General features: G+C 41.6%; 1 protein-coding gene across 4 annotated transcripts in view; it reads right to left on the bottom strand.

Annotated features, from left to right (window-relative positions):
- Positions 1-5,636: 5,636 nt before the first annotated feature.
- Positions 5,637-25,452, bottom strand: part of ub2e3 (Ubiquitin-conjugating enzyme E2 E3) — a 61,090-nt gene continuing 41,274 nt past the window's right edge. For all 4 annotated transcript variants that reach the window (XM_014165029.3, XM_014165028.3, XM_045704326.1 and 1 more), the window contains 3 exons: positions 18,779-18,911; positions 7,690-7,837; positions 5,637-6,498 (listed from right to left, as the gene is read on the bottom strand). In XM_014165029.3, the coding sequence (XP_014020504.1) occupies positions 6,401-6,498; positions 7,690-7,837; positions 18,779-18,911 (379 nt within the window). In that variant the 3' untranslated portion in view covers positions 5,637-6,400. The remainder of the gene's footprint in view (positions 6,499-7,689; positions 7,838-18,778; positions 18,912-25,452) is intronic.

Below are 25,452 nucleotides of genomic sequence, written 5' to 3' on the forward strand. Positions count from 1 at the left end.
TTAAAGAGGAGAGGGGAGAGGAGGTAGGAGAGAGGGGTCAGGTGTGACTATGCCGACAGAGAGGGGTCTGCTTTCTCTATTTCTGACCACTTGGCTCAAGAGAGGAAGAGAGTTGCCTCTGTACACTTTTTATTGATACTGTTTACAGGCCTCCTGGGCTGTATACAGCACTCCTCACTGAGTTCCCTGAATTCCTATCAGACCTCGTAGTCATGGCAGATAATATAAAACATTTTGGTGACTTCAATATTCACACAGAGAAACTTTCGGAGCTATCATTGACTCAGTGAGTTTTGTACTACATGTCTCGGGACATATGCATAGTTTTGTCCTGTGGAATAAATATTGTGGATCTAAATGTTTTTTATCATAATCCTGGACTATCGGACCACCATCTTATTATGTTTACAATCACAACAAATCATTTGCTTAGACCACAACCAAGGATTATCAAAAGCCATGCTATAAATTATGCCGACAGGCATAAATCCTTGAACAACCCAAAGATTCCTAAATGCCCTTCCAGAGTCCCTCAACCTACCCAAGGATATCAGAGTACAAAAACCTACCCAAGGATATCAGAGTACCGAGGATCTAAACTTAACCTTGCGTAATATCCTAAATGCAGTTTCACTGCTAAAAACAAAAAGAAATTGGTCACAAGAAACTAGCTCACTGGTATACAGAAAATATCCGAGACCTGAAGCGAGCTTCCAGAAATTTTGAACGGAAATGGTGCTCCACCAAATTGGAAGTCTTCTGGCTAGCTTGGAAAGACAGTACCGTGCAATATCGAAAAGCCCTCACTGCTGCTCTAACAGCCTACTTTTACAACCTGATTGAGGAGAATAAATACGATCCAAAATGTATTTTTGATACAGTCGCAAAGCTAACTAAAAAGCAGCATTCACCAAGTGAGGATGGCCTTCACTTCAGCAATGATGAATTCATGAACTTCTTTGACGAAAAGAAAAAAGAAAGAAAAAAGAAAGAAAAAATACGGACTCTTTGAACATGCATATTTCTACAAAACTAATTTGTCCTGAGTGCACAGAACTGCCAGGACCTCGGATCAATAGATGCTCACGTTTTTTAATCCTGTATCTCCTGTCACATTCACAAAAATAGTCATGGCCTCTAAACCTTGAAGCTGTCTACTGGACCTAGTCCAACTAAACTATTGAAAGGGCTTCCTGTGTTTGGCCCTCCTATGTTGAACATAATAAATGGCTCCCTATCCTCCAGATGTATACCAAACTCATTAAAAGTGGCAGTAATAAAACCTCACCTGAAAAAGCACGGAAAATGACAAAAACTATCGGCCTCTATCGAATCTCCCATTCCTCTCAACATTTGTTTTTGAAAGATGTTGCTCAGCAACTCACTGCCGTCCTGAAGACAAATACTGTATACGAAACGCTCCGGTCTGGTTTTAGACCAAATCATAGTACTGAGACCGCACTTGTGAAAGTGGTAAATTACCTTTTAATGGCATCAGACCAAGGCTATGCGTCTGTCCTCGTGCTCCTAGACCTTAGTGCTGCTTTCGACAACATCGATCACCACATTCTTTTGGAGAGATTGGAAATCGTAATTGGTATACACGGGCAAGTTCTTGCCTGGATTAGATCTTATCTGTTGGAAAGAGATCATTTTGTATCTGTGGATAGTTTGTCCTCTGACAAATCAATGGAAAGTTTCGGTGTTCCTCAACGTTCCATTCTAGGACCACTATTGTTTGCACTTTATATGCTACCTCTTGGGGATGTTATTTGAAAACACAATGTCAACTTTCACTGCTATGCAGACACCAAACAGTTGTACATTTCGATGAAACATGGTGAAGCCCCAAAATTGCCTACCCTGGAAGCGTGTGTTTCAGACATAATGAAGTGGATGACAGCAAATGTTTTACTTTTAAACTCAGACAAAACAGAGATGCTAGTTCTAGGTCCCAAGAAGGAAAAATAAATCTGCCATCGGATCTGACAATGAATCTCAATGGTTGTACAGTTGTCTCAAATAAAACTGTGAAGGACCTCCGAGTTACTTTGCACCCTGATCTAGCTTTTGACGAACATATACAAAATATATCAAGAGCAGTTTTTTTCCATCTTCGTAACATTGCAATAAAGTGAAACTTTTTGTCCCAAAATTCGGGAGGAAAGGCTAATCCATAATGTTTTCACTTCATCTATCCAGATAAGGCACTAAATAAACTTCAGCTAGTGCTAAATACGACTGCTAGAATCTTGACTAGAACTAAAACATTTGATCATATTACTCCAGTGCTAACCTCTACACTTGCTTCCTGTTAAGGCTAGGGCTGACTTCCAAAGTTTTACTGCTAACATACAAAGCATTACATGGACTTGCTCCTACCAATCTTGCCGATTTGGTCCTGCCATACATACCTACACGTACGCTACGGTTACAAGACACAAGCCTCCTTATTGTTCCTAGAATTTCTAAGCAAACAGCTGGAGGCAGTGCTTTCTCCTATAGAGCTTTATCCTATAGAGCTACATTTTTATGGAATGGACTCCGTCTCAACCTTTTAGTCTTTACTGAATACTCATATCTTCAGTAGGTCCTATGATTGAGTGTAGTCTGGCCCAGGGGTGCAAAGGTAAACGTCAATGCCCTAGATCGACGAACTACCCTTGCTGTCTCTTCCTGGCCTGCTCCCCACTCTCCTCTGGGATTCTCAGCCTCTGACCCTATTACAGGGGCTGAGTCACTGGCTTGCTCTCACTCTCCCATCCTTTCTGTCCTCGGGCTTGTGCGGTGGGGGAGATCTTTGTGGGCTATACTCTACCTTTTCTCAGTGTAGTAAGTTAGTGGTCTGTTGATATCCCTTTGGTGGTGTGGGGGCTGTGCTTTAGCAAAGTGGGTGGGGTCATATCCTGCCTGGTTGGCCCTGTCCGAGGGTAATTTTGGACGCGGACACAGTGTCCCCCGACCCCCCCCCCCCCATGTCTCAGTCTCCAGTATCTATGCTGCAATAGTCTATGCGCCGGGGGGCTAGGGTCAGTCTGTCTAACCCTGTGTAATTCTCCTGTATTATCTGGTTTCCTGTGTGATATTAGGTATGTTCCCTCTAATTCTCCCATCTCTCTCTCTCCTGGAGGACCTGAGCCCTAGGACCATGCCTCAGGACTACATGGCCTGACGACTCCTGACTGTCCCCGTCCACAGTCCACCTGGTTGTGCTGCTGATTCAATTTCTGCTGTTCTGCTTGCGGCTATGGAACCCTGACCTGTTCACCAGTCATGTTATCTTAGTCCAGTCTTGCTGTGTCGACTCTCTCTCTCTCTCTCTCTCTCTCTCTTCCCCCTTCTCTGGTAGGGGCCAATGGTGGGAAAGGCCTCACTCACTTACTCGCACACTCACACGAGAGGCATACCTCACACACACGGTGGTGGGAAAGGCCTCCCTCTCCACTGAATTTCTCTCAGAGACAGCAGGACTGCTGTCATTAGTCATGGGCCAAGTGGGGCTTCCAACTCAGGGGTGACTCACCCCTGAGTTTGTGGGCTATACTCTACCTTGTCTCATGACAGCAGTCCTGCTGTCTCTGAGAGAAATTCAGTGGAGTGAGGCCCCACTTGGCCCATGGTTGGGAAAGCCTTACAGCTTGCCCTACCAGCCATAGGGATTCTCTCAATCTATGTGTGTGTTTGTGTGTGTCTGTGATATGTCCCTTTATGATCTCCATCCTTTAAATTTTTCAAAAGATAATTAATTACTCTCTCCTTATGCTTCAATTTATCTTCCTCTGTCTCCCTCCTGTGATAATTCCAGTCAGAATTCCTGATAGACACAGCGTAATTCATGTTATACACAACCTTACAGGTGTGGCATATCAAGAAGCTGATTAAACAGCATGATCATTACACAGGTGCGCCTTGTGCTGGGAACAATACAAGGCCACTTTTATATGTGCAGTTTTGTCACACAACACAATGCCACAGATGTCTCAAGTTTTGAGGGAGCATGCAATTGGTATGCTGACTGGAGGGATGTCCACCAGAGCTGATGCCAGAGATTTGAATGTAAATGTCTTTACCATAAGCTGCCTCCAACATTGTTTTTGAGACTGCAGACCACATGTAGCCATGCCAGCCCAGGACTTCGACATCCGGCTTCTTCACCTTTGGAATCATCTGAGGGGGGATGGGGGGGGGGGTGCTGAGGGGTTTTTCTGTCTGTAATAAAGCCCTTTTGTGAGGAAAAACTCATTACGATTGGCTGGGTCTGGCTTCCATCGCTGCACCCCTGCCCAGTCATGTGAAATCCATAGATTAGGGCCTAAGGAATTTATTTCAGTTGACTGATTTCATTATATGAACTGTAACTGAGTACAATCTTTGAAATTGTTGCATGTACCTGTCATATTTTTGTTCAGTATAGTTTAGAATTTCAACTAGCCATTTATCTTATAAGCATCTCTTTCCATCTAAAGTCTTAAAAAAGTCAGAATCATCAGATACACCGCAAGTAATCATTTACTTACTGTGGTTTCTCAACGCATCATATGAATATTGCTTCATTAAACCAGCAACATGCTATCTATCTATGGTCATAGAGCATAACTCAATGTAGAACAAGACCATGAGTAGTAGAACAATAGCCTCTTCCAGGTGTGTGTAGTTCAAAGATCCAACCACAAGGGGGTGGTCTAACTATGAGAGGGTGATTTTAAGGGTGAAATTGCCATTAGATACAGATCTAGGATCAGCTTGCAATACCAACAGCCTAACCTCAGCAATTGCGACAAAACACAGACCAGTATGTAGTGGTACCTATGCCTTAATCCTAAAGCACCACTACCAGGTATTCTTCTATCCATCTCCAGGGTTATGATACAGGCCAGAGAATATCTCTCTATCACTCCACTGTTGAGGCTAGACAGTGAAAATATAAAAATTTGCCTGAACACTGACAGCAGCTACTCTTCAGAGACCAACTCTTGAACCACACATCAAACAAGTCCGAGATCGATAGAGAATAACAAAAAAACCCACATCAATAAAACAGAAAACCTGTATCTATGTTTATAGAGTACAGAGGCTGCTAGCAAAAATAGAGATAACACTATATCTACAGCGAACATACTAAATCTACTACAGTTACAAAATTCTACTTGAATAGCATTTACCAGTTTCACTCTTTCCATCCTTCAACGTTTTGTTTTATTCTCATAGGATTTAACTTCAACAGATGGAGAGTTGGGTCTGTTTCCCGTTTTATGTGTACTTCAAGTCTAGGTCGATTTGAGCACCGTCTTTTCCTACAGACATCAGTCCTCAAATGGTAATAGAAGGTGTAGAATCAGTATGAAATTATACATCTCAAGAGATAACAGTACGGCAGATTGCAGAGCAGCAGTTCTGAGTGACCAACTCTATGTAACAATGACATTGTCTTGGTCATTTCCTGGGGTTCTCTCATTCCTCTCATTGGTCCTGAACAAATTGAGCCTTTCTCTATGTCCCAAATGGCACCCTATCCCCTATGTAGTGCCCTTCTTCGCATGGGCTCTGGTCACAAGTCAGAATATGGTGTCATTTGGGATGCAGCCCTGGTTATTGAATGCCAGCTGCCAATGTCAATCATCCATGAGTTTACACTGTACAATTCAACCCTTGGGGACAAGTTTATTGTGTTTTGGGGATGTTACAGTGGTGGCTCATCTTTTGTTGAGCTACAAAAAGGTTTCAATGAAATCTCGTTTTCATTACAAATTGACAAGGTAAAACAGAGTCATCACAACAGTATAATGTAACTACATAAGTGGAAATGGGTGTCTGGCTTTCATATAAATGACATCATCATCTCTAATAATCTACATCAGCTAGTTGTTTCTTCTTTAACTTCATACAGATAATGGACAAGGCTAAAATGCACCATAATATTTGGTTGAGACTTTAGGAATAGTTTCCTTTATTACATCACAAAATACATTTTATTTTTTAATATCCCAAAGAAGCAAGACTTGCAAGTAGAGGCATTTAAACATAACTAAAATCTACAGCTACAAAATTCTACTCCAATATACATTTACCTTTTGTTGGGCATTGTCTTCCGGCAGATGGCGTCATTCTAACGCTCTGTGTTGCCATGAACTATCAGTGCAGACGGAGACGCAGCTTCGCTATCTGACGTGAGACAATGCCTGCTTGGATCTTTCTCTCTGTCTCTTCAGACCCAGTCCTCATAGCAGGGAAAAATGTGGAGGAGTAGAATCAGTAATCAGACAGATACACAGAAGTCCGTATTGTAAAGGCTATAAAGATTTGTTGCACGATGTGACGTCGCCTCCGGGACCTTCACACTGCAGGCAGGGGGACTGGGTGGACAGGGGATCAGACAGGACGGGGTTAGGGGTCGTGACCTCTAAGTGGCGTATCTCTTGGTCCACTGTCGGGCTATCCTGTCATGCTCGGCTCTGTTGGTCAGGTACTGAGTGGCAATGCTACCAACCAGAGGGTCAGCTGAGGAGAGGAGAGTGAGAAGACAGGAAAGAGATGAGCAACGCATTAGTAAGAGGGTTGCGGAAGTCTAAAATGATTGAAGAGGAAGTGGATGAGACAGTCATGAGTAAGAGGCCTCAGTCATTGGTACACAGTCATTGGTAAGAGGGCGATCTTAGATCACCAAGTCCCAAGCCAGACATACAGGACTGCTTCGTTTTGTTTTGTATAAATGACTTCATTCAAGTAGAAATTGAAGCATGCATCAAGGTAGAAGAAAGATTGAGTAGGATTTCTAAATTTATGGCTGTCCCGTTGTCCCATCCCTGACACAGCGCAAACATTCTACAAGTCAAGTGCAGTGTAATCTCTTTGGTTTTGATGCTTGCTTTGGGGTTACAGTCTGTTACTGGTGTACAGTATATTTACTGTACGTCTGATTGGTTGACCGCTGTGTCACTCACCAGGGTTGCAGTCTGTTACATGTGTACAGTATATATACTACACACTGAGTGTACAAAACATTATGAATACCTGCTCTTTCCATGACATAGACTGACCAGGTGAATCTAGGTGAAAGCTGTGATTCCTTATTGATGTCACTTGTTAAACACTTCAATCAGTGTAGATGAAGGGGAGGTTAAAGAAGGATTTTTAAGCCTTGAGACAATTGAGACATGGATTGTGTATGTGTGTCATTTAGAGGGTGAAAGGGCAAGACAGAAGATTCTAGTGCCTTTTTTTAAGTGGTAGTAGGTGCCAGGCACCCCAGTCTGTGTCAAGAACTGCAACTCTGCTGGGGTTTTTCACGCTCAACAGTTTCCAGTGTGTTTAAAAAACGGTCCACAACCCAAAGAACAACCAGCCAACTTGACACAACTGTGGGAAGCATTGGAGTCAACATGGGCCAGCATCCCTGTGGAACGCTTTTGACACATTGTAGAGTCCATGTGCCGATGAATTCAGGCTGTTCTGAGAGGGAGGGGGGTGCAACTCACTATTAACTCACACTTAATGTTTTGTACACTCAGTGTATGTCTGATTGGTTGACCGCTGTGTCACTCACCAGGGTTGCAGTCTGTTACATGTGTACAGTATATATACTATATGTCTGATTGGTTGACCGCTGTGTCACTCACCAGGGTTGCAGTCTGTTACATGTGTACAGTATATATACTATATGTCTGATTGGTTGACCGCTGTGTCACTCACCAGGGTTACAGTCTGTGAGCAGGGAACAGATGGACAGCAGCACCTTGGAGATGGTGAGGGCGGGGCTCCAGTTGTCTTTCAGGATATCCAGGCAGATCACACCCTGACTGTTTATGTTACAGTGGTAGATCCTGGTGCGGAATGTCACCTAGGGAATGAAATAAAGCAGATCTAACATCACCTAAGAAATAACAAAGTAGATCCAGACAGAGCAAACCCTGACTGTCGATGTTACAGTGGTAGTTCCAGGTGCAGAACGTCACCTAGGAGACAACAGAAAGTAAATATATACAGTTGAAGTCGGAAGTTTAAATACATTTAAACTCAGTTTCACAATTCCTGACATTTAATCCTAGTAAAAATTCCCTGTCTTAGGTCAGTTAGGATCACCACTTTAGTTTAAGAATGTGAAATGTCAGAATAATAGTAGAGAATGATTTATTTCAGCTTTTATTTCTTTCAACACATTCCCAGTGGGTCAGAAGTTTACATACACTCAATTAGTATTTGGTAGCATTGCCTTTAAATGTTTTAACTTGGGTGAAACGTTTTGGGTAGCCTTCCACAAGATCCCACAATAAGTTGGGTGAATTTTGTGTCACGTCCTGACCATAGTAAGATGTGATTTTCTATGGTAGAGTAGGTCAGGGCGTGACAGGGGGTGTTTTGTGTTTTTCTATGTTTTCTATTTCTATGTTAAAGTTCTAGTTTTTCTATTTCTATGTTGTTTTTTGGGTTGATCTCCAATTGGAGGCAGCTGGTCCTTGTTACCTCTGATTGGAGATCATATTTAAGTTGGGGTTTTTCCTCCTGGGTTTTGTGGGTGATTATATCTTTTGAGTGTTTGTTTCTCTCTGCGTCATGGTTTGTTTTGTAAATTCAGTTATTTATGTTTTGCAAAGTTTCACGGATTTAATAAAATGTGGAACTACAACCACGCTGCACTTTGGTCCGATCCTTTCGACAGCCGTGACATTTTGGCCCATTCCTCCAGACAGAGTTGGTGTAAATGAGTCAGGTTTGTAGGCCTCCTTGCTCGCACACACGTTTTCAGTTCTGTCAACAAATTTTCTATAGGATTGAGGTCAGGACTTTATGATGGCCACTCCAATACCTTGACATTGTTGTCCTTAAGCCATTTTGACACAACTTTGGAAGTATGCTTGGGGTCATTGTCCATTTGGAAGACCCATTTGCGACCAAGCTTTAACTTCCTGACTGATGTCTTGAGATGTTGCTTCAATATATCCACAAAATTTTCCGTCCTCATGATGCCATCTATTTTGTGAAGTGCACCAGTCCTTCCTGCAGAAAAGCACCCCCACAACATGATGCTGCCACCCCCGTGCTTCACGGTTGGGATGGTGTTTGTTTCATCAGACCAGAGAACATTTCTCCAAAAAGTACGATCTTTGTCCCCATGTGCAGTTGCAAACAGTAGTCTGGCTTTTTTATGGCGGTTTTGGAGCAGTGGCTTCTTCCATGCTGAGCGGCCTTTCAGGTTATGTCGATATAGGACTCGTTTACCGTGGATATAGATAATTTTGTACCTGTTTCCTCCAACATCTTCACAAGGTCCTTTGCTGTTGTTCTGGGATTGATTTGCACTTTTCACACCAAAGTACGTTCATCTCTAGGAGACAGAACGTGTCTCCTTCCTGAGCGGTATGACGGCTGCGTGGTCCCATGGTGTTTATACATGCGTACTATTGTTTGTACAGATGAACGTGATAGCTTCAGGTATTTGGAAATTGCTCCCAAGGATGAACCAGACTTGTGGAGGTCTACAATTTTCTTTCTGAGGTCTTGGCTGATTTCTTTTGATTTTCCCATGATGTCAAGCAAAGAGGCACTGAGTTTTACATTTTAGTCATTTAGCAGAGGCTCTTATCCAGAGCGACTTACAGTAGCAATTATGGTTAAGTGTCTTGGTCAAGGGCACATCGACATATTTTTCACCTAGTCGGCTCGGGGATTTGAAACCAACAACCTTTCGGTTACTGGCCCAAAGCTCTTATTTGCTAGGCTACCTGCCGCCTGAGGAGGAGCGAGAACATTTACTGTGGAGCAAGAACATTCCCAACCATCCACAGCTCCCTGGCTGTTAAGTCTGCAGATACTGTAGTCATCTAAACCTCACAAAGCTAAATCACACATCCTTCACATTTGCCTTTATAAAACAGCATAAAGACAGGCAATTGGCATAAAAGTGTATGGCAACTTAACACATCCCATAATTAAGCCACCATACTGTAGATAAGACAGGGAGACCTCAGGTACCAGCAAATAGTGTGTGAATATCTATTAGCCTTGCCCTGTTATATCTGGTAGCTAGGCCAGTCGGTGACATGTGTTGAGCTAACTCTTACGGAAAAAACACATGAATTTCACATCTCATATGATCACGTGATTTAATGTAAAGTTAATGTGAAGCAACATGTGATAACATAAAAATACACATGATAACATATTAGCAGATGTGAGAACATGATGTCGTGAAATTATCGTGAAATAAATGTGACAAAATGAGGATGCAAAATCTCAACATGTGATAACATGAAACCGCAAGGGACAGCATGTGAGCGAGCACATGTAAAAAAAACAATCTCATGTGAAATAAATGTGACATGGGGAAGCAAAATTTCTACATGTGATCCCATGAATATGTCACTGTATTTTTATTGCTAAATTATGTTGTTAATGGACAGTATGATGCTTTATTTAAAAAAAAAGTCCACATTTTTTTTATTAAACCAGGCAAGTCAGTTAGAAACAAATTATTATTTACAATGACAGCCTACCCCAGCCAAACCCGGACGACGCTGGGACAATTGTGCGCCGCCTTATGGGATTCCCAATCAAGGGCCGGATGTGATACAGCCTGGAATCGAACAAAGGACTGTAGGGACACCTCTTGCACTGAGATGCAGTGCCTTAGACTGCTGTGCCACTGAATCACTTGCTAACCAACCTGAGAACTGCTTGGTTGCTAGCTATCTGAAATTCCTGCTGTGCCGCCAGGTCTGCAGACATAAAGGAGATCAGCTATATATTTACTGCCAAGAACACACTTGTGCACTTTGCCTAAAGTTGCAGTGAAAATAAAGTAAATATATACACAACAACTTGTAGGTCTTATTTATATCAAGAAACCATGCTGATGTCGCTCTTGATGCTGGTGATTCTTTGATCCACCTCTACACAGACAACACCATTCTGTACACATCTGGCCCTTCTTTGTACACTGTGTTAACTAACCTCCAAACGAGCTGCAACGCCATACAACACTCCTTCCGTGGCCTCCAACTGCTTTTAAATGCTAGTAAAACTAAGTGCATGCTCTTCAACCGATCGCTGCCCGCACCCTCCCGCCCGACTAGCATCACTACTCTGGACAGTTTTGACCTAGAATATGTGGACAACTACAAATACCTAGGTGTCTGTTTAGACTGTAAACTCTCCTTCCAGACTCACATTAAGCATCTCCAATCCAAAATTAAATCTAGAATCGGCTTCCTATTTTGCAACAAAGCCTCCTTCACTCATGCTGCCAAACATACCCTCGTAAAACTGACTATCCTACCGATCCTTGACTTCGGCGATGTCATTTACAAAATAGCCCCCAACACTCTACCGTAAATTTCGGACTATAACCGCAACTTTTTTCCCAGGCTTTGAACCTCGCGGCTTAAACAATGACGCGGCTAATATATGGATTTTTCCCGCTTTCAATTTTTTTTTCTCCAAAAAAACACATTCTGTGACGTGCTCAGTTTTTTGGCGGCATGAAGCTTTCATTAGACCGATGAAATTGCCGAACGGGTTAAGGTCAAACAACTTTTTTGTTTACTGTTTAGATTAAATTGAGCGCTCTCAAACTTCCCATCATTCTGATTACGGTAGTCATTTTGTCACCCTCATCATGGCAAAGACACGGAGAAATGCATATGATGCAGCTTTCAAGTTGAAGGCGATTGATCTGGCTGTTGGAAAAGGAAATAGAGCTGCTGCACGGGAGCTTGGTCTTAATGAGTCGATGATAAGACGTTGGAAACAGCAGCGTGAGGAATTGACTCAGTGCAAAAAGACAACTAAAGCTTACTGCTAATTTTTTATTTTTGTTACAAGCCGTGTTTCGTTAAAGCCTATTTATTTTTGTTACAAGCCGTGTTTCGTTAAAGCCTATTTATTTTTGTTACAAGCCGTGTTTCGTTAAAGCCTGTGTAAAGTTAATTTGTTTCAATGTACCGGTAGGCACCTGCGGCTTATAGACATGTACGCCTTATTTATGTTCAAAATATTATTTATTTTTTAATTCAGTGGGTGCGGCTTATATTCAGGTGCGCTTAATAGTCCGGAAATTACGGTACTCAGCAAACTGGATGTAGTCTATCACAGTGCCATTCATTTTATTACCAAAGCCCCATATACTACCCACCACTGCGAACTGTATGCTCTCGTTGGCTGGCCCTCACTACATATCTGGCTCCAGGTCATCTATAAGTCTTCGCTAGGTAAAGCCGTGCCTTATCTCAGCTCACTGGTCACCATAGCAACATCCACCCGTAGCACGCGCTCCAGCAGATATATTGCACTGGTCATCCCCAAAGCCAACACTTCATTTGGCCGCCTTTCCTTCCAGTTCTCTGCTGCCAATGAATTGCAAAAATCTCTGAAGCTGGAGTCTTATATCTCCCTCTCTAACTTTAAGCATCAGCTGTCAGAGCTTACCAATCACTGTACCTGTACATAGCCAATCTGTTAATAGCACACCTAACTACCTCATCCCCATATTATTACTTACCCTCTTGCTCTTTTGTACCCCAGTATCTCTACTTATACATCATCATCTGCAGATCTATCACTCCAGTATTAATGCTGAATTGTAATTATTTGCAATTCGATTTTTCTATTTTTCTTTTCTTTGGTGTTATTGACTGTACGTTTGTTTATGTGTAACTCTGTTGTTGTTTTTGTCGCACTGCTTTGCTTTATCTTGGCCAGGTCGCAGTTGTAAATGACAATTTGTTCTCAACTGGCCTATCTGGTTAAATAAAGGTGAAATAATTAAATGATTTCAATTATTGTAGAATCTTGTACTGTGACCACAATTGGGACCTTGAATGGAATTTAAATTCATAACCTCTCGGTCGCTGACAACCTGAAATGTCCTGCTACAGTGCAGCTACACCACCAGATCTGTGAATGTGAAATACATATGGGCCACAAAACTAGCAGTGCTCAAGCAACTGTTGTAGCAGTTTAAGTGTTTGATGGTTATGCCGATGCAAGTCAAGCACCTCTTTTGACACTATCTGTTCTGCAAACTTTGTAAGAGAATGTGTCAGTAATGAGCTGCACTGTGAATTTGTAATTTTCTACTTGGAAACTACTAGTTAGTAACTTATTGTCAAATTAACAGTTACATACTGCCAATTTTGGGGGGACAGTAACCTTTAGGGCACTTGCTGCCACTAGCAATCTTTGATCGTAACCTACTGTGCATTCACTGACTCTTCTGTTGACAACATGTGCATCACTTGCTGATTGGCAGCATAGTTCGTTGTTGTATATTTAATGACAAAATACAGTTCAGCTGTGGAAATACATAAAAAGTAGCTGTAACTTACTATAAAATAATCAGCGTATCATGTTAATTTGCATGACGGCCAAAAAGTAGTCTACCCATGTGCATTGCAATTGACAGTAAACATATATCAAAACACTAATACAGTATCCAATTACAGCAACGGCTAACATTATTTCACATGTGGAAAATCACATGATTTGACATTTCACATGTGAAATTATGTGAACACTTCACATGTGAAAACATGTTTTTGGAACACTTCACGTGACATTTCGCATATGAAATCATGTTTTTGGAACAATTCACAAATTTGGTTTTGAAACTTCACATATGTTTTTCACATATGTCACATGTGAAATGTCATGTGGTGTCACTGTTCAGCTAAAGTATGACCCCAGATGGGATTTGAACACACAACCTCTGGATTTGAGGTATACTGCCCTTACTGCTGCACAACAAAGTCTGTAACATTCCCAAACACATTCAACAAATATATTACATCTCTGCACTTAGCAAAAGAGTGACATCTGCACTGCTATTTTAGTTATCAGTTATTCTGACTATTCTCTCATCATTGATTACATTTACTTATTTCAGCAATTGGAGGGTTTTCTGTGACGTTGTCTAATGTTGGTGGGCATATTATTTTACTTTAATGTTACACCTGAATCTCAGATTTGCTAAAGATACACTGAATCAGGTATGTTTAGCAAATCTGAGATGTACTTTGAATTCCAAAGTCTAGGAATACAGGTGAAATGAGTTAACGACACAGACATGGTGGCGTAGCAGGACGATTGGAATGCAGTGAACCAAGAGGTTGTGAGGTCTAATCCCAGGTAAAGACATGTTGAATAATAATTACTATATAAATAAACATACACAATGTGTCCAATATGTAAGTTGAAAACACTGTGTGTGTATCATGGAGACACATTTTTGTTTGCAGGGCATCACCTGTGAAATCTTGTGTGAAAACTTGAGTCTACAAGTGAAAGGTTATGCGATCACGTGAAAATCCACATGTGAAATATCATCATGTGAAGTGTTCCAAAAACACATGGTTTCACATGTGAAAATCCACATCACCACATGTGAATTGTTCCAAAAATACATGGTTTCACATGATTTCACATGTGCAAAACATGTGGAAATGATTCCGCATGTGAAATCATGTGGTGTTTACATAAGGGAAGTCTTTTAACATCCATCCCATTGAGGCCTCCTCTCTCTGAGCAGCCCTTATTGCAGAGGAAACCAATAAGGGCCACGCACAGCCAATGATCTTAATGATACCACTAGCTGTTTATGGCTTTGACATTAGAGGGAGAGCGAGATAAGAGAGAGAGAAAGAGAGAGAGAGCGAGAGAGAGAGAAAGAGAGGAGAGGAGAGAGAGAGTAGAGAGAGAGAAAGAGAGAGAGAGCGAGAGAGAGAGAAAGACAGGAGAGGAGAGAGAGAGTAGAGAGAGAGAAAGAGAGAGAGAGCGAGAGAGAGAGAAAGAGAGGAGAGGAGAGAGAGAGTAGAGAGAGAGAAAGAGAGGAGAGGAGAGAGAGAGTAGAGAGAGAGCGAGAGAGAGAGAGAAAGAGAGAGAGAGCGAGAGAGAGAGAAAGAGAGGAGAGGAGAGAGAGAGTAGAGAGAGAGCAGACTTGTTCAAAGGTGGTGAGGTTCTCCTCCATGCTACCAATTACCCTGGGGTCTGACTCCCTCTCCCTCTCCAGTCAAACTGTATATGCCATCTTTATGACATGTTAATAGAAACCAGACGAGCCAGACTCAGTCTGGTATTACCATATTACCATAACCACTGTAAAGGCTAATCCCATCACTGTAAACAGGGGATTTGTGTTGAATAATACAACTGTTAGACAGAGCAAACATATCATGACACCCCCTCAGTCCAGTATAGAGTATAGAGTGGTACAGCTTTTAGTTCTGAGGGTGATTTCTCCTAAATAGATTATGTTAGTTTTATGTGAAATGGGATTGCTTTCTATGAAATAACCCTATTGCTCCCCTCCACTAGCAGAAAGCTATTATGATCCTGATTATATCCACCTCCCGTATAGTTTTATCAGAAACATAATAGGCAGTGTAGTCTGTTGTAGCCTATTACTGAGTATATACACTTCTAAAAAAGAGGAGCCCTGCAGTGCCTATAACAGACAAGAAGCTGCATCCCAAAAGGCACCCTACTCCCTGCCTTCAGAAAGTATTCATACCCCTTGAATTATTCCACATTTTGTTGTGTTACAGCCTGATTTCAAAATGGATTAAATATATTTTTTACACACAATACCCCCTAACGACAAAGTGAAAACATGTTTATTGAAATTTTTGCACATTTATTGAAAATTAAAAACAGAAACGTCTCATTTACATAAGTATTCACACCCCTGGGTCAATCCTTTGTAGAAGCACATTTGGCAGGGATTATAGCTGTGAGTCTTTCTGGGTAAGTCTCTAAACTTTCCACACCTGGATTGTGCAACATTTGTCCATTATTCTTTTGAAATGTCTTCAAGCTCTGTCAAATTGGTTGTTGATCATTGCTAGACAACCATGTTCAGGTCTTGCCATAGATTTTCAAGTAGATTTAAGTCAAAACTGTAACTCGGCCACTCAGGAACATTCACTGTCTTCGTGGTGAGCAACTCCAGTGTAGATTTGGCCTTTGTAACGGCTGTCTTCGGGTAGAGAGGACCAGAACGCAGCAGGAATGTGGATGCTCATCTTGAATATTTATTTTAAATAAAGTGAACACCAAAACAACAAAATGAAGAACGACAGACCGTCAGTTTAACCTGTTAGGGCTAGGGGGCAGTATTTACACGGCCGGATAAAAAACGTACCCGATTTAATCTGGTTATTACTACTGCCCAGAAACTAGAATATGCATATAATTATTGGCTTTGGATAGAAAACACCCTAAAGTTTCTAAAACTGTTTGAATGGTGTCTGTGAGTATAACAGAACTCATATGGCAGGCAAAAACTTTGTAGAGAAGATTCTGTACAGGAAGTGCCCTCTCTGACCATTCCTTGGGCTTCTTGACTCTCTTTATTGAAAACTTAGGATCTTTGCTGTAACGTGACACTTCCTACGGCTCCCATAGGCTCTCAGAACCCGGGAAAAAGCTGAATGATGTCGAGGCAGCCCCTGGCTGAAAAACATTAGCGCCTTTGGTAAGTGGTCTATCAGAGGACAATGAGACTGAGGCGCGTGCACGAGGTAACCCCATGTTTTTATTTTCTCTGTCTTTGAACTAAAACACGGTTTCCCGGTCGGAATATTATCGCTTTTTTACGAGAAAAATGGCATAAAAATTGATTTTAAACAGCGGTTGACATGCTTCAAAGTACGGTAATGGAATATTTAGACATTTTTTGTCACGAAACGCGTCGGGCGCATCACCCTTATTTACCCTTCGGATAGTGTCTTGAACGCACGAACAAAACAGAGGATATTTGAACATAACTATGGATTATTTTGAACCAAACCAACATTTGTTATTGAAGTAGAAGTCCTGGGAGTGCATTCTGACGAAGAACAGCAAAGGTAATATCATTTTTCTTATAGTAAATCTGACTTTGGTGAGGGCTAAACTTGGTGGGTGTCTAAATAGCTAGCCCTGTGATGCCGGGCTATCTACTCAGAATATTGCAAAATATGCTTTCACCGAAAAGCTATTTTAAAATCGGACATAGCGAGTGCATAAAGTAGTTCCGTATCTATAATTCTTAAAATAATTGTTATGTTTTTTGTGAACGTTTATCGTGAGTAATTTAGTAAATTCACCGGAAGTTTGCGGGGGGGTATGCTAGTTCTGAACGTCACATGCTAATGTAAAAAGCTGTTTTTTGATATAAATATGAACTTGATTGAACAAAACATGCATGTATTGTATAACATAATGTCCTAGGTGTGTCATCTGATGAAGATCATCAAAGGTTAGTGCTGCATTTAGCTGTCTTCTGGGTTTTTGTGACATTATATGCTAGCTTGAAAAATGGGTGTCAGATTATTTCTGGCTGGGTACTCTGCTGACATAATCTAATGTTTTGCTTTCGCTGTAAAGCCTTTTTGAAATTGGACAGTGTGGTTAGATAAAGGAGAGTCTTGTCTTTAAAATGGTGTGAAATAGTCGCCTCCCTGAGCCCGTTGGGGAGTTGCAGCGATGAGCAAAGATTTAAAATAGTGGGTAAAATAACAATATGGAGAGTGGTATTCAGTAATGTATTGGATTTGCCCCAAACATAACACTTTGTATTCAGGACAAAAAGTAAATTGCTTTGGAACATTTTTTGCAGTATTACTTTGGTGCCTTGTTGCAAACAGGATGCATGTTTTCCTTCTTTTCACTCTGTCACTTAGGTTAGTATTGTGGAGTAACTGCAATGTTGTTGATCCATCCTCAGTTTTCTCCTATCACAGCCATTAAAGTCACCATTGGCATCATGGTGAAATCCCTGAGCGGTTTCCTTCCTCTACGGTTAGGAAGGACGCCTGTATTTTTGTAGTGACTAGGTGTATTGATACACCATCCAAAGTGTAATTAATAGCTTCACCATGCTCAAAGGGATATTTCAATGTTTTACCCACCTACCAATAGGTGCCCTTCTTTGCGAGGCATTGGAAAACCTCCCCCCATTGCCTTTGTGGTTGAATCTGTGTTTGAAATTCACTGCTTGACTGAGGGACCTTACAGATGTATGTGTGGAGGACAGAGATGAGGTAGTCATTCATAAATCATGTTAAACACTATTGCACAGAGAGTGAGTCCATGCAACTTATTATGGGACTTGTTAAGCACATTTTTACTCCTGCTTGCCATACATTTCCACTTTTCATTTTTATTCATTTGTAAACATTTCTAAAAACATAATTCCACTTTGACATTATGTGGTATTGTGTGTATACTTTCTGAAGGCACTGTAGTGCACTACTTTTGACCAGTGCACTACTTTTGACCAGTGCACTACTTTTTACCAGAGCCCTAAGGGCCTGAGTCAAAAGTAGTGCACTATGTAGGGAATAGTGGGGCATTTGGGACACACTCAGAGACTCTGCTGCTGCTGCCTCTCTTTCTCAATAATAACAGCATTGTGTTAAATGGCTCAGGGTTATTTTGGTCCCCTGGTCTCCACAGTCATGTGACATTAGAGCAGAGTGCTGTAGTGTAACTGCTGCTGTGTAGTAGCCTCAAGGAGATGATGGCTGGGCAGCGCCACGGTTAGTCAAAAACACAAGACAAGACAAGACATCATGTTTATCAGCCTCAAGGTTTCAACTGATGACCTCAGCAAACTCCTGTCAGCCCTGACCTCCATGTAGAACAATAGAGGACTAACTGCAGACAGAGGCTGCGTCCTAAACGGCACCCTATTCCCTACATAGGGAACAAGGTGACATTTGGGACGCAAGCAGAGGCTCCCATGTAACTGAACTGTTTAAACAACCACCTCTAAACCTATAAAGCAAGTGAATAAAGCGTACAGTACCTTTGGTGGCTTGAAGGGGTAGTCGGATGAGAAGGTGATATCTAGGAAGAAGACCCCTCCCTCGTACACAGAGCCTGGTGGTCCCAGGATGGTGGATCTCCACTCATAGATGTTGTCTCCCTTGGGTCCCGCACTGCAAATACACAAAGACAAGCCAGAGTAAGTGAAACCCTTTCTGCCTTTATTGTTAAGCCTGACAAAGACATACAGGTCAAAACATTGTACTCAATAAAACTGTGGAAACATCCAATAATGTGCGGGTACCTATCTTTATTTCATGACTTTACTTTTTGTACCCTGCTGCTACCTATTACACCTCAGTTCCTCAGTTAGAGACCAGCATCACTCCTCCAGACCATTTTAAATGGATGTAAATGGACAAGCTATCACAGGGGTGAGTCACAGTCAGGGCTCTGCCTGAATAGGCTGTAGAAGCATATCTTAACAGGAGAGATAGCTATGTGTTAATGTAGTACTCAGACAAGCAGGTGAATGAGGGGGTGGAGGCTGCCTTGAGCAGACAGACACTTATCTACACTGTCCTCACTATTCACCCTCGGCTCTATTACCAAGTGATGAAAAGACATCACACACACACACACACACACACACACACACACACACACACACACACACACACACACACACACACACACACACACACACACACACACGTCTGTCAGTAGCCTTGAGAGAGAGAGAGATAGAGAGAGAGACAGACAGAGAGGCCACTCAACACTCACCAGTCTCTCAGTAAAGTACTCGACCCATTGTCAATAGGACAGTTGATAAAAATACACCCTGATTACAGCACTGTCAATAATACGGGTGTAAATAAAATCAATACGACTGTATAAATGTATGATCACTAGTCTTGTCCCATATTGTATAAAATGTCAGTCAGAGAAGTTAAATCAAATACAGGCTGATCATTATTCTAATCCTGGTTTTGGAGCAAAAGAAAACAGTTTGTTTTACCCATAAGATCTAGAGTCTAGACAAAGAACTCTGAGCTAGATGACAAAGGGACAGAATGCCAAAACAGGTGATGATGCTTTAACTATAGCCGTCTGTCCTTCACTGGAGATATCTGGTGGTAGAGACAGATCAAATCAATCTCTTCCCTCCACACATCAATCTGACAAGCCTTCAGCAGAGGCATGAGAAGCCCTTCCTTAAGCTGCCAGCCTGGCTGTCTGAGAGACACTCCCTCACCTTGTTACCTGATCTCACTGTTACTATACAGGAAACTTTAATTTAGGAATAACGGTACATCTAGCCTGGTACTAGATCTGTTTGCCCTGTATTATAGTTAACTTTGGGTAACACTTTATTTGGATAGTCTATCTGAAGATGCTCTACAGACTATCTACAGACTAGCAGTAACATTTAAACAATCTATTAAGCCAGACCCTAGCTCTAACCCTAACCTTAACCCTTACTCTAACCCTTATTCTAAACCTTACCCTAACCCTAACCTTAGCAAGCAGTTGCTTATCAACAGAGAGTTTGTTGATAGTATGACCATCTGTAGAGCATCTACAGATGGAAGAGCAGGACTATCCAAATAAAGCGTGACCCAACTATGACCATAGGAGTCGGCTATACAGCACAAACAGATCTGGGACCAGGCTTATGTAAACCTGTCCCTTAATGTACATATCTCAAGGAAACTAGGATATGTTATGTGCAGAGTTCCACAGCCTACAACCTGTTCAGGCCAGCATCCCAGAGTCGCCTCTTCACTATTGACGTTGAGACTGGTGTTTTGCGGGTACTATTTAATTGAAGCTGCCAGTTGAGGACTTGTGAGGCGTCTGTTTCTCAAACTAGACACTCTAATATACTTGTCCTCTTGCTCAGTTGTGCACCGGGGCCTCCCACTCCTCTTTCTATTCTGGTTAGAACCAGTTTGCGCTGTTCTGTGAAGGGAGTAGTACACAGCGTTGTACGAGATCTTCAGTTTCTTGGCAATTTCTCGCATGGAATAGTCTTCATTTCTCAGAACAAGAATAGACTGATGAGTTTCAGAAGAAAGTCTTTGTTTGTAGCCATTTTGAACATGTAATCGAACCCACAAATGCTGATGCTCCAGATACTCAACTAGTCTAAAGAAGGCCAGTTTTATGGCTTCTTTAATCAGAACAAAAGTTTTCAGCTGTGCTAACATAATTGCAAAAGGGTTTTCTAATGATCAATTAGCCTTTTAAAAAGATAAACTTGAATTAGCTAACACAACGTGCCATTGGAACACAGGAGTGATGGTTGCTGATAATGGGCCTCTGTACACCTATGTAGATATTCCATAAAAAATCTGCCGTTTCCAGCTACAATAGTCATTTACAACATTAACCAGGTCTACACTGTATTTCTGATCAATTTGATGTTATTTTAACCTGTTGGGGATCTTACAACATTAACCAGGTCTACACTGTATTTCTGATCAATTTGATGTTATTTTAATGGACCAAAAATTTGCTTTTCTTTGTAAGTGACTCCAAACCTTTGAACGGTAGAATATCTACTATTTCAGAATCATGTTGACTCTAATGCTTCCCACAGCTGTGTCAAGTTGGCTGGATGTCCTTTGGGTGGTGGACCATTCTTGATACACACAGGACACTGTTGAGCGTGAAAAATTCAGCACTGTTGCAGTTGTTGAAACAAACCAGTGCGCCTGGTACCTACTACCATACCACTTTCAAAGGCACTTACAGTGGGGGGGGGAAAGTATTTGATCCCCTGCTGATTTTGTATGTTTGCCCACTGACAAAGAAAGGATCAGTCTATAATTGTAATGGTAGGTTTATTTGAACAGTGAGAGACAGAATAACAACAAAAATATACAGAAAAACGCATGTCAAAAATGTTATAAATTGATTTCCATTTTAATGAGGGAAATAATTATTTGACCCCCTCTCAATCAGAAAAATGTCTGGCTCCCAGGTGTCTTTTATACAGGTAACAAGCTGAGATTAGGAGCACACTCTTAAAGGGAGTGCTCCTAATCTCAGTTTGTTACCTGTAAAAAGGACACCTGTCCACAGAAGCAATCAATCAATCAGATTCCAAACTCTCCACCATGGCCAAGACCAAAGAGCTCTCCAAGGATGTCAGGGACAAGATTGTAGACCTACACAAGGCTGGAATGGGCGACAAGACCATCGCCAAGCAGCTTGGTGAGAAGGTGACAACAATTGGTGCGATTATTCGCAAATGGAAGAAACACAAAAGAACTGTCAATATTCCTCGGCTTGGAGCTCCATGCAAGATCTCACCTCGTGGAGTTGCAATGATCATGAGAACGGTGAGAAATCAGCCCAGAACTACACGGGAGGATCTTGTCAATGATCTCAAGGCAGCTGGGACCATAGTCACCAAGAAAACAATTGGTAACAAACTACGCCGTGAAGGACTGAAATCCTGCAGCGCCCGCAAGGTCTCCCTGCTCAAGAATACATATACATTCCCGTCTGAAGTTTGCCAGTGAACATCTGAATGACTCAGAGGACAACTGGTGAAAGTGTTGTGGTCAGATGAGACCAAAATGGAGCTCTTTGACATCAACTCAACTCGCCGTGTTTGGATGAGGAGGAATGCTGCCTATGACCCCAAGAACACCATCTCCACCGTCAAACATGGAGGTGGAAATATTATGCTTTGGGGGTGATTTTCTGCTAAGGGGACAGGACAACTTCACCGCATCAAAGGGACGATGGACGGGGCCATGTACCGTCAAATCTTGGGTGAGAACCTCCTTCCCTCAGCCAGGGCATTGAAAATGGGTCGTGGATGGATATTCCAGCATGACAATAACCCAAAACACACGGCCAAGGCAACAACGGAGTGGCTCAAGAAGAAGCACATTAAGGTCCTGGAGTGGCCTAGCCAGTCTCCAGACCTTAATCCCATAGAAAATCTGTGGAAGGACCTGAAGGTTCGAGTTGCCAAACGTCAGCCTCGAAACCTTAATGACTTGGAGAAAATCTGCAAAGAGGAGTGGGACAAAATCCCTCCTGAGATGTGTGCAAACCTGGTGGACAAGAAACGTCTAACCTCTGTGATTGCCAACAAGGGTTCTTCCACCAAGTTCTAAGTCATGTTTTGCAGAGGGGTCAAATACTTATTTCCCTCATTAAAATGCAAATCATTTTATAACATTTTTGACATGCGTTTTCTGGATTATTTTGTTGTTATTCTGTCTCTCACTGTTCAAATAAACTTACTATTAAAGTTATAGACTGATCATTTATTTGTCAGTGGGAAAACGTACAAAATCAGCAGGGGATCAAATACTTTTTTCCCCCACTGTAAATATTTTGTCTTGCCCATTCTCACTCTGAACGGTACATATACACAATCCATGTCTCAATTGTCTCAAGGCTTAACAATCCTTCATTAACCTGTTATGGATAGGGGGCAGTATTTTCACGGCCAGATAAAAAACGTACCCGATTTAATCTGATTATTACTCCTGCCCAGAAACTAGAATATGCATATAATTATTAGCTTTGGATAGAAAACACTCCAAAATTTCTAAAACTGTTTGAATGGTGTCTGTGAGTATAACAGAACTCATTTGGCAGGCCAAAACCTGAGAAGATTCCAAACAGGAAGCGCCCTCGCTGACCATTTCTTGGTCTTCTTGATCATCTCTATCCAAAACAGGGGATCTCTGCTGTAAAGTGACACTTCCTACGGCTCCCATAGGCTCTCAGAAGGCGGCAAAAAGCTGAATGATGTCTTTGCAGGCCCTGGCTGAAAAACACTAGCGCATTTAGACTTGATCGATCAGAGAACAGAGACTGGAGGTGCGTGCACGAGGCGACACCATGTTTTTATTCTTTCGTCTTTGAACGAAAACAACGACTCCCGGTCGGAATATTATCGCTTTTTTACGAGAAAAATAGCATAAAAATTGATTTTAAACAGCGGTTGACATGCTTCGAAGTACGGTAATGGAATATTTAGAATTTTTTTGTCACGAAACGCGTCGGGCGCGTAACCCTTTGTCACCCTTGGATAGTGTCTTGAACGCACAAACAAAACGCCGCTATTTGGATATAACTATGGATTATTTTGAACCAAACCAACATTTGTTATTGAAGTAGAAGTCCTGGGAGTGCATTCTGACGAAGAACAGCAAAGGTAATCCAATTTTTCTTATAGTAAATCTGAGTTTGGTGAGGGTCAAACTTGGTGGGTGTCAAAATAGCTAGCCTGTGATGGAGGGCTATCTACTCAGAATATTGCAAAATGTGCTTTCACCGAAAAGCTATTTTAAAATCGGACACCTCGATTGCATAAAGGAGTTCTGTATCTATAATTCTTTAAATAATTGTTATGTTTTTTGTGAACGTTTATCGTGAGTAATTTAGTAAATTCACTGGAAGTGTTCGGTGGGAATGCTAGATCTGAACGTCACATGCTAATGTAAAAAGATGGTTTTTGATATAAATATGAACTTGATTGAACAAAACATGCATGTATTGTATAACATAATGTCCTAGGCGTGTCATCTGATGAAGATCATCAAAGGTTAGTGCTGCATTTAGCTGTGGTTTTGTTTTTTGTGACATTATATGCTAGCTTGAAAAATGGGTGTCTGATTATTTCTGGCTGGGTACTCTGCTGACATAATCTAATGTTTTGCTTTCGCTGTAAAGCCTTTTTGAAATCGGACAGTGTGGTTAGATAAAGGAGAGTCTTGTCTTTAAAATGGTGTAAAATAGTCATATGTTTGAAAAATTGAAATTTTGGGATTTTTGAGGAATTTGTCATTCGCGCCACGCCTATCATTGGATATTGGAGCAGGTGTTCCGCTAGCGGAACGTCTAGATGTAAGAGGTTAACCTGTTAGGGCTAGGGGGCAGTATTGACACGGCTGGATAAAAAACATACCCGATTTAATCTGGTTACCACTCCTACCCAGTAACTAGAATTTGCATATACTTATTACATATGGATAGAAAACACCCTAAATTTTCTAAAACTGTTTGAATGGTGTCTGTGAGTATAACAGAACTCAAATGGCAAGTCAAAATCTGAGAGATTCCTTTACAGGAAGTGGCCTGTCTGACCATTTCTTGAACTTCTTTTCCATCTCTATCATTTACTAAGGATCTCTGCTCTAACGTGACACTTCCCACGTCGTCCATAGGCGCTCAGAGCCCGGGAAAAAACAGAATGTCGTCATTCCAGCCCCAGGCTGAAACACATTATCGCCTTTCTCAAGTGGCCGATCAAGGGACACTGGGCTTATGCGCGTGACCCGACCGCCCCCGCCTTTGGGATTTTTTCCTCTGTTTGCCGAAAAGGAGATTCCCTGTCGGAATATTATCGCTTTTCTACGAGAAAAATGTCGTAAAAATTTATTTTAAACAGCGATTGACATGCTTCGAAGTACGGTAATGGAATATTTAGAATTTTATTGTCACGAATTGCGCCATGCGCGCGACACTTCTTTACTATTTCGGATAGTGTCTGGAACGCACGAACAAAACGCCGCTATTCGGATATAACGATGGATTATTTTGGACCAAACCAACATTTGTTATTGAAGTAGCAGTCCTGGGTGTGCATTCTGACGAAGACAACAAAAGGTAATCAAACTTTTATAATAGTAAATATGATTATGGTGAGTGCTAAACTTGCCGGGTGTCTAAATAGCGAGC

This window comes from Salmo salar, chromosome 21 (genome assembly GCF_965601325.2).
Source record: "Salmo salar chromosome 21, fSalSal1, whole genome shotgun sequence".
NCBI lineage: Eukaryota > Metazoa > Chordata > Actinopteri > Salmoniformes > Salmonidae > Salmo > Salmo salar.